Source organism: Podarcis erhardii, assembly GCF_964252035.2.
Source record: "Podarcis erhardii genome assembly, chromosome: 8".
Taxonomy (NCBI): Eukaryota; Metazoa; Chordata; class Lepidosauria; order Squamata; family Lacertidae; genus Podarcis; species Podarcis erhardii.
In genome coordinates this window covers 54,166,621-54,180,911 of record NC_138499.1, presented here as the reverse complement: position 1 = coordinate 54,180,911, position 14,291 = coordinate 54,166,621, and the positions used below count along the sequence as shown (strand labels likewise).

At 40.3% G+C, this 14,291-nt stretch overlaps 1 protein-coding gene across 1 annotated transcript in view; it reads right to left on the bottom strand.

Annotated features, from left to right (window-relative positions):
* The window catches only part of DOK6 (docking protein 6), a 174,618-nt gene that overhangs the window by 59,319 nt on the left and 101,008 nt on the right, over nucleotides 1–14,291 (bottom strand). The window contains exon 3 of the mRNA XM_081875125.1: nucleotides 14,004–14,118. Coding sequence (XP_081731251.1) covers nucleotides 14,004–14,118 — 115 coding nt within the window. The remainder of the gene's footprint in view (nucleotides 1–14,003; nucleotides 14,119–14,291) is intronic.

Sequence of the window (14,291 nt, the reverse complement as noted above, 5' to 3'; positions counted from 1 at the left end):
CCCCTACCACTCTGGGTGCCAGAGCAGCTAGCTATGCCCCTGTTCCCATCTGGGGCATTTCTTCTCCAATTGCTCCCCTTAAAAAAGGCATGTGATTTGCTCTCATAGAATGTAAGATACGATACCCTGAAAAAATAAGACTTTGTGTTCAAACTCCAGTATCTCAGTGGAAGGGGCTGCTTGTTTATTCTTTACCACTGCAATATTATCCAGGACACTTAGCCATTTATACTGGACTTGGAGCGAGGCTGCTTGTCCTTTGCTTTGCCTGTTGCTATAAAATCAAAGTCGCCAGCTCAGCAAGCTTTTTCATTTTTAAAAGATGTGACAGATGCCACTGGAGTTTGACGTAGTTCAGATTACTGTATCCTTCATAGATAAGAAGCTTTGTTGCCTGGATTAAACTGCAGTAAGCAAGGGAGAAAATTGTTTCTCTTTAGATTTAGAACAATGAAATTACAGCCAACAGTTCTAAGTTACAATTGGAGGAAGGATCATTTTTTATAATTTAGCCGGTGGTATGAAACAACTTCGCATTATTAATTTTTTGCACTGATTGCTGTGTCTGTGAATAATATTGGTTAATACTGAATAATATCTAAACAATACTGTAGAAGATATTAAAAATGTTGATTAGCACAAAAAATACATTCATTCTTATGAAATAGTCTAAAACTTCATTAGGTAAACAGAACATGTGTTTTTGTGCTTTTTTCCATTCATCCATGTATATATTTATACAGGAAGATTTGCTTCTGGATTTTCTTTCATTAATGGAGAAGCACTAAATTTGCCATAAAATTTCAACTCTACTGTAGCAAAGGTTATGTGTTCTTTCCCCCTGTTTACTGAACAGATGATAACATTTTTGTTTCCTTTTTTAATAATCGATAGTTTCATATTCATAACATTAAAATATTACGAATAAGGTACTGGGATAATTATTTTCTCACAAAAAGCTTAATCCGCTCCTTAGAGGCCATCTCCTCCCTTGCCAGCCTGCCAGATCCTTATGATCAGGAGCTTTGTTTGACTTCTTCCAAATTCTGATATGCTTTTGTTGTGCTGCACAGATGAGCTTCTTATAGCCTGTTTTTGTGTCTACTGTGGCTGCTTTTATATCGTTGATCTGTATTTTTTTGTTTTATTCTGGATTATGTCATTGTGATTGTAGTAAGCCATTCTTATTAATGTGAATGCATTAGAAGACCAGGATAGAAATCTCTGAATGATAATCAACCATCTATTACAATCACCGATTCCACCATTGTAGCAGCCCATTTAATATCACACCATTGTAAGAATTTGATCATTTAGTGTGGCAGTGCCTACACGTTAGAGAAATCAAGCAGGTGCCTTCACTGTACTCTTTTCAGCACCTGCTTGAAACATTACTGTTTAGACAAGCCTACCCAGATGCTTCGAAAACTGATGCAATTTTAATCTGTTATAGTGTTTTAACTTTGGTATGTCTTAAAGTAGGGTTGCAATTTTTCTTGATTTTACGGTTTTGTTTTTTGTAAACCACTTTCAGGTTTTTTGTTTGTTTGTTTTTACAATCAAGAGGTGTATAAATCCTATGAGATAAATAAATAAACACTCTATGGACAAGATAGTCCTAAATCATGAATGCCTCTTTTTCTGAAACAACTTATTTATTGCAGTATTTATATTGCACTCAATTAACCAAATATGTGGCTTTCAAAGTGGGCCATGAACTGCAAGCAACTCAAACATGTAGAGTTGTGTTGCCGTGTGACGATCCCAAATAGAAAGAGTGGCCCAGCAAAGAATTAAGAGCAGGTGCCAGTCCTTGGGGCAGCACCGATGCCACAATAGCCAGTGTCCCCCAATTCTCCCACCTGGGATTTCACAGGCATTCTCATTTCATAGATCATAGAATTGTAGCGTTGGAAGGGACCATTAGGGTCATCTAGTCCAACCCCCTGAAATGCGTCTAGAAATGTGTCTGTTTATGATCTTTTCCCTGTTTCTGCACACACTGTACAGACCTGTTCCAAACACCAAGACATTCCTTCCTTTGCTCAATTCATCTTAAAGTTCATGTTGACCTGTTCTCCATGCATAGCCGAGCACATCTATAGAACTTGATTAAAGTATTCTTTCATGTTATGATCAATCATTAGTAATTGTTTTATGCTATATCAATCTTTAGTTATAATTTAATTAGGAGGTTTCATGCCTGTCTGGTTCCAACCTCGCTTCCCAGCCTTTAATCTATCGGTGATTAATGTTCACATGTAATTCCCACCTCTCACATGTAATCCCCGCCTTGCATTTGAATTAACCAATAGGCAATGAGTTTCTTTGTGTTTGTATCAACCAATCAGCCACAAGCACACCTGTGGCAATGCTTGTAATATTCAATAAAAGAGAGTTCCCGGGGCTCCCCCCGGCAGACGCCTCTCGTGACACCCACTGCTCGTCTCCCGTGATTTTCATTCCTACAGGAATCTTTTGCTCAAAGTGGGGTTTGAACTCACAAATCTGAGATTAAGAGTCGCGTGCTCTACTGACTGGGCTATCCCTTCAGTCAGTCTACTGATTGAACTACTCCTTTCATAGGGCCTGGTGAGCTCTTGGGAGGGGGTGGAATGTCAGATCCTTTAACAGCACTGATCAGCTCCACTATTGATTTCTCTCACACACTTCAGTGGTACCTTGGTTTAAGAACAGTTGGATTAAGAACGCCTTGTTGGATTAAGAACAACTTGGATTAACAGTTGGATTAAGAACAACTTGGATTAAGAACGCCGCAAACCCAGAAGTAGGTGTTTTGGTTTGTAAACTTTGACTCAGAATAAGAACATGTTTTGCTTCCTGTTGCGTGTGTTCCATTTGTAAATTGAGTCCCCTGCTGCTATGGGAAAGCACGCCTTGATTTAAGAATGCTTTGGTCTAAGAACGGACTTCCAGAATGGATTAAGTTCGTAAACCAAGGTATCACTGCATGGACCAGATTTCCCAGCCCTCCCTTGGTTTTAAAGTCTTCCTCTAAGGCATTAAGTGGCCACTGGTTTTCAGAGCTGGAAAGGAATTTTCCTCTCAGCACCCATTGACCTATCGATAGAGGGGGTTTTGCCTTTTCTTGGTGGATAGCACATGACTGTTAGGCACTTTGCACATAGCTTTTGCCACGTCTCATGTGGAAATAGCAATGGGTAGGATATAAACATGGGGGAGGCCCACACAAGGGGTCTTGAGAAGGTGCACCAGTTCCCAGTCCTGGTGGGCTGGGCGTGGCACCACCCATCTCAGGTTACCAGTGAGTCTCCAGCCCCATGGCATGTGCCACACTGGGTCCTTCTACACTGGTCAACTCCCAGGACAGTCCCCGGCAGGTGTGCTGGGATGGTGTATTGGGCTTGAGATCGGAAGTCTTGGGGGCTAATGGATCCTTTCCAAATGTCATGTCACCCCCTTGCCTCACTGTAGTCAATAACACTTGTTATTTCCACCCACACCAATGTCCTAAGTGTTATTCACCCTCTACCCGGCTTGTGGGGAAAAGCATCCAAAATGCGGCCTGCCATGCAACTCTCAATATTCCTATACTGGCCAGAGCCAATTGTCCCTGAGATGGAGTAAAAAGCCTCAGCAGAACCTTTGAAATACACTTCCAGTGACAGGCGCACCTGTAGAAGCTACAGTCATAAAATGGTGGGTCTATTCCTGTGAAAGAAAGCCTCCACAGGCTTCTGTAAGTTCATGAAATTATAAAATGAGTGTGTAGCAGGAAAGAGTATGTGGTTTTGATATTTTTTTGGGGGGGAGGGGGTCCATAAAAATTGCTTGACTTTCTCATTGGGAGGGCTGTGCCTAACAGCCCTAGTGCAATAGCCTCTACTGCGGATGTCAGTCATCCACAAACCATGAATTCTTGTTTAGCCCCACTGGTTTAAAGTCATAATGCTGGGATAAAAATTTGCCTGCAAATTAATATTTCACCAGTGGTGGAACTGGATACTCTATTCATTTCCTTGGAATGTAGGTTAGCTCTTTAGGGGGATTTGTGAAAGTATGAGCCATATTGCAGAGTCACATGACTTGTGCAACTCCAAGCATCCTGAGAGAATAATGCACATTTAGAGACAGCACACAAAAATGACATAAATTTATATATGGAATTTAGGCTATTGACAGATGATATATGAGCAGCTGGGCCTCGAGAGATTTCAATGAATAACATGGTAATTTACTGCACCTAACCTGAAATACCAGGTCTATTTTTCATTTTCTGTTTTCTGTCACTGTTTGGTCTCACTTGCATTTGGCAATTTATGTTGTATTTGCAGTACATGCAGCTGTAAATAGATTAATCACTTTATGAATTTTCTGAAATGCTGCATCTCTGACTAGCTGAAAGTCTGCTAAAATGACCGCTATATTTAATAGTGGCACGCAACACAATTGCTCCCTCTAATATCAAACTCAGGTGCTGCGTGCCAATAGTTATATAGCAAAAAACAGATAACTGCAAAACAAGAGTACATAAAAAAGTACATTTTTAGGATTCCCCTTAAAAAAGCACCTACTGTGCCAAAAAAGGGGGGGGGGAGAACAAAATCAATAAAATGCTACAACCTCAGTTTACACCAAGGGCTTTCAAAGAACATTTTAGTGCTACAGAGCAGTATAGTGGTCTCGGGGCCTTAAACTAGAATGGGGCAAGCTTCCTTAGCTGATTGTAATTAGGATGGAGGGGGCACAAAGCTGAGAGAAGACTGGCTTGCCCAGAGCCAGAAAGTAGTTCATAGTGATCTGGGATTTGAAGTGGCAGCTTCTGTAGCTGAGCTCAGGCTGTTACCCCTGATGCTACGCTAGCTGACAGCTACTGTAAGTCTGGTTCTAGCATCCTAGAATAGTTCTGAAAATGACAAGTATGTGTGCACCTTGAGCAATCTGGGGCACTATGAGTCACAGTGCTGGACTTCCAACTAAAAACCAGATTGCGTTTATAATACATCTGCTGCAAGAGTCAAGGCTTGGTTCTTTCAGTTGCTGTGCTTTAATAGCAACCCACAAGTGCCAGTGCTGTAAAGTCAGCGGTGGTTGGGGTTGCTCCATCAAGGCTTATATGCAGGGCGTGATCTAGGGTGTGTCAGGGGATATATTTTAAGAGGACAGGATATATTATAGTTTCTTATGTTCCATTAAATGTGATGTTTATCAGTCCTGGAACTGAGGATGAGTTATAGGAGAATAGGAAATGAAATGTAGCAAGACATGTCCACACTTGCTATAACCACTTTAGCTGCCATAGATCAAATGACCACAGCAGTTAAGTCCAACCCACACGATCAAGCTGCCCACCTCTATATTTCTTGCACAGATGCATGGAGGATTGTAGCGTGTATGGACTGATAGCATTAAATAGTTTAATTTGAGAGGGGTCCAGATTATTGTACTTAATTTTTGTATTTCCTCCATCCAGCTTACCAAAAGATCTCATGCAAAGCTAACTTACGAAAAGGCTTTTTAACTATACATCATAATCACAGACAACCACAGAAGCACACCTTTATACCACCTTAAAGAATTTCTCTCTGGACTCAGTGTTTTACCCTGAGATAGTCTGGGTGGATTAGGTTCACTTTGCCCAACTTTCCAAACTGATTAACTGAATGAAGAAATATTGAGACATTAAAGCAAATGATGGTGCTTTCACAGAGTAACTGAAATATAAATAGACCAAGCTGAGGCGGGTGGGTGTACTCAGTACTCAATTTAGTTCACACACACACACACACACACACACACACACACACACAGACACACACAGTCTAAAATTAAGTACTTTCTTTGGGGCCTACCTGAAGGCTTGTTATATAAAGACATAACATGTATGGGAAAATAGAAATAAAGAGAAGTCTAAAATATCAGGAAACAGTGAAAAAAAGTGAGTTTGGGAAAGCTGAAGAAAAGAAATGGATAGATTGTTTTTCACAGCATTTTCAAAATTTAGACAACAGAGTTTAGCTCCCCCCCCCCCCATATGTTAAGATTGAGGGTCCCAGTCAACTAGATTGACAATTCAATGATTCTGTTAACAAATGTTTGGCAAACACAGTAAAATGTCAATAGTTTGCACTTTTATAAAGGTCAATAATGAAATCTGAGCAATTGCAAAGCTGAAAGTACCACACATCAGAGATATAACTGAGTCAAATATTCCAAAACCCACAGTTGGAGAATACATTCTTTAGGACCAACCAAAATGTCACAAAATAGCAACAAGCTTTTGTGTTCTCCAAAACCCAGCTCTCAGGCAAGCTGCTACACAAAGCATGAGATAACAGGGACAAAGGAAAACAAATATGCATAAGCCTTGGCTCTTTTGAAAATGATGAGAACCATAGTGACATTCCCTCACCCAACCAAACTAATCCATTTGGAACCATCAATATCCAGCTGCCTAATTAAAAGGGGACAGTAATTAATGAACTAGCATGAACTAAAAGCGAGAAAATGTTTACAGTTACCAGATGTAAAGTATATATTGCACATAGGGAAGGTCAGCCATCCTCATGGTAGCTTTGGATCAGGGAAGGCATGCTTTGTGCACATCAGGGCTCCCATATGTACAAGAAGTTGCAGCAGCAGAGCTATGAGATATGAGGAAATTTTTAATGAGAGGTAGGGAATCTGTGGCTCTCCAGATGTTATTGGACTCAAATTGCTACCAGTCACAGATAGTATGACTAACAGTCAAGAGATAATGGACATTGCAACCAAGGAAGATTGGGGGTTGGGGACGCGCAGGTTCTCCATCAACTGGAATGCAGTTTGTCATCTGCTATGATGAACTATTCAAGACTGAGCTGTCCCACTGTGTTTATCCTACCAAATGATAAGAATAAGATATCAACTGCCAACATGTTATAGAAGGTCACCTGTAGAGGCCTTGTGTAACACCAAGTTGCACCTTGAACATATAATTGCTGAAAATAGTAAACACACACACACACACACACACACACACACATATATACAACGGTACCTTGGTTCTCAAACTTAATCCGTTCTGGGAATCCGTTTGACTCCCGAAACAGTTCATTGATTTGCTGCAGGAGCTTCCTGCACTCAGCTGGAAGCTGCATAAGCTGCATCGGACGTTCAGCTTCCAAAAAACATGCACAAACCGGAACACTTACTTCTAGGTTTGCAGCGTTCAGGAGCCAATTTGTTCAACAACTAAGCCAAGGTTGTTGGGAACCAAGGTACCACTGTATGTCTGAGCATTATGTACCACCTTCCAGTTAGAAAACTCATGAATTTACCCCAATGAGCCATAGCATTTCAAAAATATCACACAATCTTTGCCAAAAGGTATGCCTCATAATTTTAATCAAAAATGAAACTTCGCTGCCTCTTGAGTTAAATTAAGCCTCTGTAGCCACACAACAGGAAGTGCTTGCTTATGCAGGCATCATAATCTCTACTCACAATTTCCTAATAGATTGTGACAATGTTGCCCTTTAATTGAAGCTACAACCAAATGGAAACTTCTTTTCTGTAATAACATTCCCTGTGGCAAGGGGGAGGAGAGATGCCGGCTGGTCCCACCCACATGTTTGCATCACTCAAGAGAAAGCCTCTAGCCACAAGGAATTAGCTCATACAAATGCATCTCCCATTAGACCAGGCTATGTTTAAAGGACACCAAAGAAAATACAAAGGATCTCTTCCTTTGCATCAAATCGTAGTGTTTTCATGTCACAGTAAGCATATTTTGGACTGCATTTGTTTCTTTTAAAAGCAAAGATTGTAGAACCCATCTTTGCTGCCATACATTAGACCTAAGGTCTTTCTTATTTTTTTTCTGCTTAACAATTCTGTTTGTGTATAATAATTAAGATCCATTGTTTGCATTTGCATTGCTTTTTGGTTAAATGTCGCTCATCTGGACTGCAAACTTCAGGGGTCGCCTAGCTCAATATATATGCTTGTGTGTATATATAGACAGACATCATTGCTCTATGTAATCTTCATTCTTTTTGTTCTTTCCTATGCAAAAGTAACTGCTCAACAATTCAAGGCAGGAAGGACAGTGGCTGGCCTAGGGTAATCAATTAACTTTTTAACAGACACAAGAAACAAGCAAATTATGTTTAGGAAATAATAATACTTTTAGTCGGTACAATGTCTCCTCCTGAGATGCAGAAAATATTGTGAAAGATTATGTCATCATCATGGTGCTTTACTTAATCGGCTATGACATAGGTTCTAGATTTCTGCAAAATATTCTGATTTGGTTTCATAAAGATGTCAAAAGTACCAACATACACTATATCTGAACACACATGAAAACTGGTCTAGGTCTGATCAACAGCCCCAAGAATACACAGTGCACACAGTTCCATCATAACCAGGGCATAAACTGAATGAATGAATCAAAGAATGAAGCAAGTTTTCTATGCCTGCCTTGTAATATCAAGCAGGAAATCAGAGGACAGGGCTATCTTTCTATTTATTCTTGTAAGCCACTCTGGGAACATTTTTAGCTAATGTGTGGTTTATAAGTAAGTACTGTAAGTATGTTCGGAATTCTCACAAGTCCACAAGAACATAAGAGCCCTCTGGATCAGGTCAGTAGCCTAAGTTCAGCATCTTGTTCTCACAGTGGCCAGCCAATACCCTCTCCTGTTTCCAGCAACTGGTATTCAGAAGCATACTACATCCAACAGTGAAGGTAGAACATAGCTAAAAGGGTTAGTAGTCACTGACATCTTCATTCTCCATGAAAACATGTATGTCCAACATTCACATTACCTTTTGAGTTTTGATAGCTGCTACACAAACACTTCTGATGTAATGTGCAAAAAATGTGGGTTAAACCACAGAGCCTAGGGTTTGCCAATCAGAAGGTCGATGGTTCAAATCTCCCGTTGCTCTGTCCCAGCTCCTGCCAACCTAGCAGTTCAAAAGCATGAAGTGCAAGTAGATAAATAGGTACCGCTCCAGCGGAAAGGTAAACAGCATTTCTGTGTGCTGCTCTGGTTCGCCAGAAGTGGCTTAGTCATGCTGGCCACATGACCCGGAAACTGCACACAGGCTCCCTCAGCCAGTAAAGTGAGATGAGTGTCGCAACCTCAGAGTCGTCCATGACTGGACTTAATGGTCAGGGGCCCCTTTACCTTTACACAAACACTTTTAGATGTAATGTGCAAAAAAAGTTCAAATCACATGGGTTTTCCACATTAAAGTCAGCTGTCAAGATACAGATACAGTGGTGCTATGGAACCACTCATGTAATCTAAGCATTAGTCTTTTCTTTTCTTTTCTTTTTGGGGGGGGGCTTGTTTCATATTTTTTTTTAAAAAAAATTTATTGGTTTTTCATTTTAAAACAAACAAAACAAACAAACACATGCACACATATATTTTTCATATCCTCCTTTTCATAAACCTTCTTTCATGGACTTCCCCATACCTCCCCCTCTCTGCATCCTTATTTTGCAATTTTTCAGCAACCCCTTAGTCCAATTATATTTATAACTTATTTTTTCTCAGTTTCATCTTAATTCATCAAACAGTTTCAGCTGCAATTCTGCATCTTCCTTCCCCTTAACATTTTAGCACTCATCAATTTTACAACAGTTCTTAAGATAAACTTTAAATTTCCTCCAATCTTCCTCCGCCGTCTCTTTCTCTTGGTCACGGATTCTGCCGGTCATTTCTGCCAATCCCATAAAGTCGATCACTTTCGTCTGCCATTCTTCCAGTGTGGGTAATTCTTGCGTCTTCCAATACTTTGCTAGTAGTATCCTTGCTGCTGTGGTAGCATACATAAAAAAAGTCCTGTCCTTTCTTGTCACCAGTTGGCCAACCATGCCCAAGAGGAATGCCTCTGGTTTCTTATGAAAAGTGCATTTAAGTACCTTCTTAATTTCATTATAAATCATTTCCCAGAAGGCTTTGATCTTTGGGCAGGTCCACCAAAGGTGAAAGAAGGTACCTTCAGTTTCATTACATTTCCAGCATTTATTGTTGGGCAAATGATAGATCTTTGCAAGCTAAGCATTAGTCTTTTCATACACTACTGATGGAACATAGAAAGGGAGCCACAGGGAAGGAGGTTTTAGAAGGTCACCCTGTCCAACCTGGAACAACACTAAAAGGATTTAAAATGAAATGGGAGTTGGAAGTCTTGCAATAACATAGTGCCTGGGTACCGGTAATTTTCTCTTGGGAGTCCATGGACTTAGCTCATCTGTGAACAGGGATACATATCTGTGAAAAATTACTCTATTTGCTCTTGCACTTTGAAATACTGGTTACCACATGGGACCTAGCACAATCTAACCCACTGGGAGCACTTTGACAATACAATTTTTGCTTTTTAGATGGCTTCCTTCCCTAGCCATTTATATCCCTAGGAATTGCTTTGGCTTTGCAAAGTGATCTGTCATCTGCTTCTCTCAGAGTCATCTGCGTTTTCTCAGAGAAAGCAGCAAGCAGAGAAGCAAGAACTGAAAAGTACACTGCTTCTTATAGCTAAATTACTAGAAAAGCAGCACAAGATCTGTTCAGGAAATGTTTGCTTTCTTTTATTGCAGGATAACAATGGGTATGAAGAAAAATATTTCAAATTGTTTTGAGAACAAAGGCCACAATAAATACACACTTCCATGCACAAAAAGAGGGGGAAGCCAGCTATATGAAGCAAGTTTCCACTTCCATTATTATTATTTTTAAGAAAACTTTTTAAAATTTTTGAATACAAACTTCAAGGGAATAAAAAACAAGCCTTTTGTATCACTCTCCCACAGCTGCATGTTCCAAAGAGTCATTAGCTATGAGGAGGGCTGCTTAGCTCCATTCCTTTAATCTAATAAAAAATTCTTGCACTTTGGGGGTCAAGCTCTGTGACAGAGCAGCTTGCTTACCTGTGGACACATTGTTTCATGACACATGAAAATGTAGTTGACAAACAGCTTGTGCCATTCAAGGGAAGATGTATGAGGAGGCAGTATTTGCCACCCAAATCCGCCAAGTTTGACATAAAATTATGACATGAAATTATGATAGTGTTGTGCTTCTAAAACATTGCATATTTATTGTCTGATCAGGCACATGGTGAAGGGAGAAGGTGTGAAACTAACATTTACTGGGACCTGGATGGACCGACAAAAGCTGTTAAGCCACTGGCCGGGAAATTGCTAAGAAAAACTACATTGAAAAACAACAGCAACAAACCAAAAAATCCCCCCAAAGTTCCTTGTCCACAAATCCATTAACAAATAAACAACAACAACAACACATATTGGGGTAGACAAGAAAGAGATTTACTGATGCAATACATTTCAGATTCTACTAATCCTTCTTGAGGGAAAACCAGAACAACCATTCACAATTCTGATATGCTACCACTTCTGTTTCTTAGCATAATCATGCTTTGGATCATTAAATCTCTTTCTTGTTTAGGTAAAGGTAAAGGGACCCCTGACCATTAGGTCCAGTCGTGACCGACTCTGGGGTTGCAGCGCTCATCTTGCTTTATTGGCCAAGGGAGCCGGCATACAGCTTCCGGGTCATGTGGCCAGCATGACTAAGCCGCTTCTGGCAAACCAGAGCAGTGCACGGAAATGCCGTTTACCTTCCCGCCAGAGTGGTACCTATTTATCTACTTGCACTTTGACGTGTTTTCGAACTGCTAGGTTGGCAGGAGCAGGGACTGAGCAATGGGAGCTCACCCCGTCGCAGGGATTTGAACCGCCGACCTTCTGATCGGCAAGTCCTAGGCTCTGTGGTTTAACCCACAGCGCCACCGGCGTCCCAGACCTTTCTTGTTTACCCCATTGTTTTGTTTTGTTTTTCCTTTGCTTCCAGTTGCGTTTTGGTATTTTCATTTTTGTTCTACAGATTCTTAAACTTCAAAAGCAGCATTTTGGCTTTCACAAATATATGGTGCTTTTAACTTAAGTACCTAAGAAAGGGCAGAGAGTGACTCCCCTTTCTTTAGCAAATAACAATGCAGCAATTTCACACCAGAATTCCAATCCTGATATCATTTCTTTCTTTTTAATAATAAAACTAAAGGTGTTGTGGATACTTGTGCCCTGATTGTGCCCACATACACTTCCAAATGTGTGTTCAAACAGTGAAAAATCTTGTTTTACCCTAAACCATAAACTATAGAACAAACCTTCTTTACAGCTTGTGGTTAGTCAAGGAGAGATAAACCACAAGCCTTGATTCAAGCAACATGCATTGTGATGAGCCAAACCATGGTTTGTCTTAACCATAGTTTGGCTCATCACAGTGCAACAGCAGAACAACCAGGGAGGAACAAAGTGGATGCAATCTTTTGACATGTCCACACATTCATGCTCCAAAGTGTGGAGAGCCTTCAATAAGCTTTGGGTGGTGGCCCAGCTGCACTGCTCTCTGGACAGGGATAGCCTAACTTCTGTCATCTATGCTCTGGTAACCTCTAGGTTAGATTACTGCAACACGTTATACATGGGGCTGCCTCTGAAGATGGTATGGAAACTTCAGCTGGTGCAGGTTGCTCCAGGTTGCTCAGCAGGGCAAGATGGTTTGAGTATATTACACAGATCCCCCCTTGACTGAACTGGCTGCCAACTAGTTTCCAGGACCAATACAAAGGGATGTTTTGACCTACAGAGCCTTAAATGGCTCAGGACTGCAACAGTTTTTATAAACATTTTATTAATTTTCAAGAAAAAATTCCAAGAACTCCCTTCCCCAAAACAGAAGACCAATGCATCAAATTTTCCCATAAATCTATACGTGTATTAGGTGAGTGCCAGTCACCAGGATGTTCATTTGGTTATTTTATAAAGGGCTTCCAAATGTCAACAAAATCATCAGTATCTGATACGTCATTCAGGGCATGGACTCTCTTCGTTAGTTTCTCAGGACCACAACACCTCAATATGCATCTCTCCATATGAACCAACCTAGACCCTGTAATCATTATCAGAGGCCATTCTTCATGTGGCACATCTCCAACAGGTTCAGAAGGAAGCAACATGAGAATGGTGGCTTCCTACTTGTGGAATGCTCTCCCCAGAGAAGCTCACCTGGCACCTTCATTGCATATCATTAGCTGCCAGGCAACCACATTCCTCTTTTTCCTCTTTCCTCTCTTTAATTAGGCCTTTGGCTAATTAAACAAGCTATGGCATTTTAAACTGCTTGTGTGCAGGGGAGGTATTATTTTTGCTTGTTATGCATGTTTGTATTTCTATATTGTAAACCATCCTGTGATCCTCAGAAGAAGGGTGGTACAGTATAGAAATGTAAATCATTATCATCATCATCATCATCATCATCATCCGTGGTTTGGTTTCGCATGACATGCAGCTCAGGCCAGCATAATGGTTGTGAAGGGGGAGAAATTAATACCAATATTGAATTCACATACAGAGAACATAATTTATTTTTTCCAGAATACTGAATCTTGTAAGACAGGATGACTGGCAAATGGTAAAGATTTGTTTCATAAAATGTAGAGAGTACTGTAGATCTATCAAAACTTTGTTCTAAACAGCTAGCCATAAACTATTTGAAGCTGAACTTCTCTGTGTCCTGGAATTTTAGCTGTTCTTTGCTACTCTCTTATAGTGACAGGATTATTACTAACCTAGTAAGTGCCTAAAGCAATACTTGGCAAAACAACAACAACCCCTGATAATTCACGTCAACGCTTGTCTTAATAGCATCCCATTGGCATTGTTTACTCAGCTCTAGAATTTTAGATGAAAGCCTCCAGAGTCTTGTATCCAACTAGGAGCCAAGTCCAGACAGAGAAAAATAAGAAACAAGCACCCAAAACTAGTCTTTTTTTAAAAGGGGGAGGGACACATTTATCTCTGTATGCTAAAAAAAGATATTATAGCATATTCTCATTAAGATAAGGCACCCTGTTAAAATGCTGTATCTTAATCCATCTGAAGCATTGTTTCATAAGCAGCTTAATTTACTCAGGCTGAAGATGTGGTAATAATTGCTTACCTGACTCACAGGCAAATGTCTTTGATGTCTCATCATGAAAGATAATAGCCACTGCATGCTTCTTTGTCTCTCGAGGCAGTCTGGTTATGTTTTTGATGTTGTGCAGCTCAGTTACCTTAAAATGAAGAGATATAGAATTTAGTTTGGTTTATAAACAGGAGGAGAAAAACCCCAAATGTTCAATTTTCATCATAGTCCCCACATTTTCTGATGACCAGTGGAATGGACTTTATCAAACAATGTGTGTGTGCACGTGTGTGTGTATGTGTGTTGGAGCTACAGAATTGT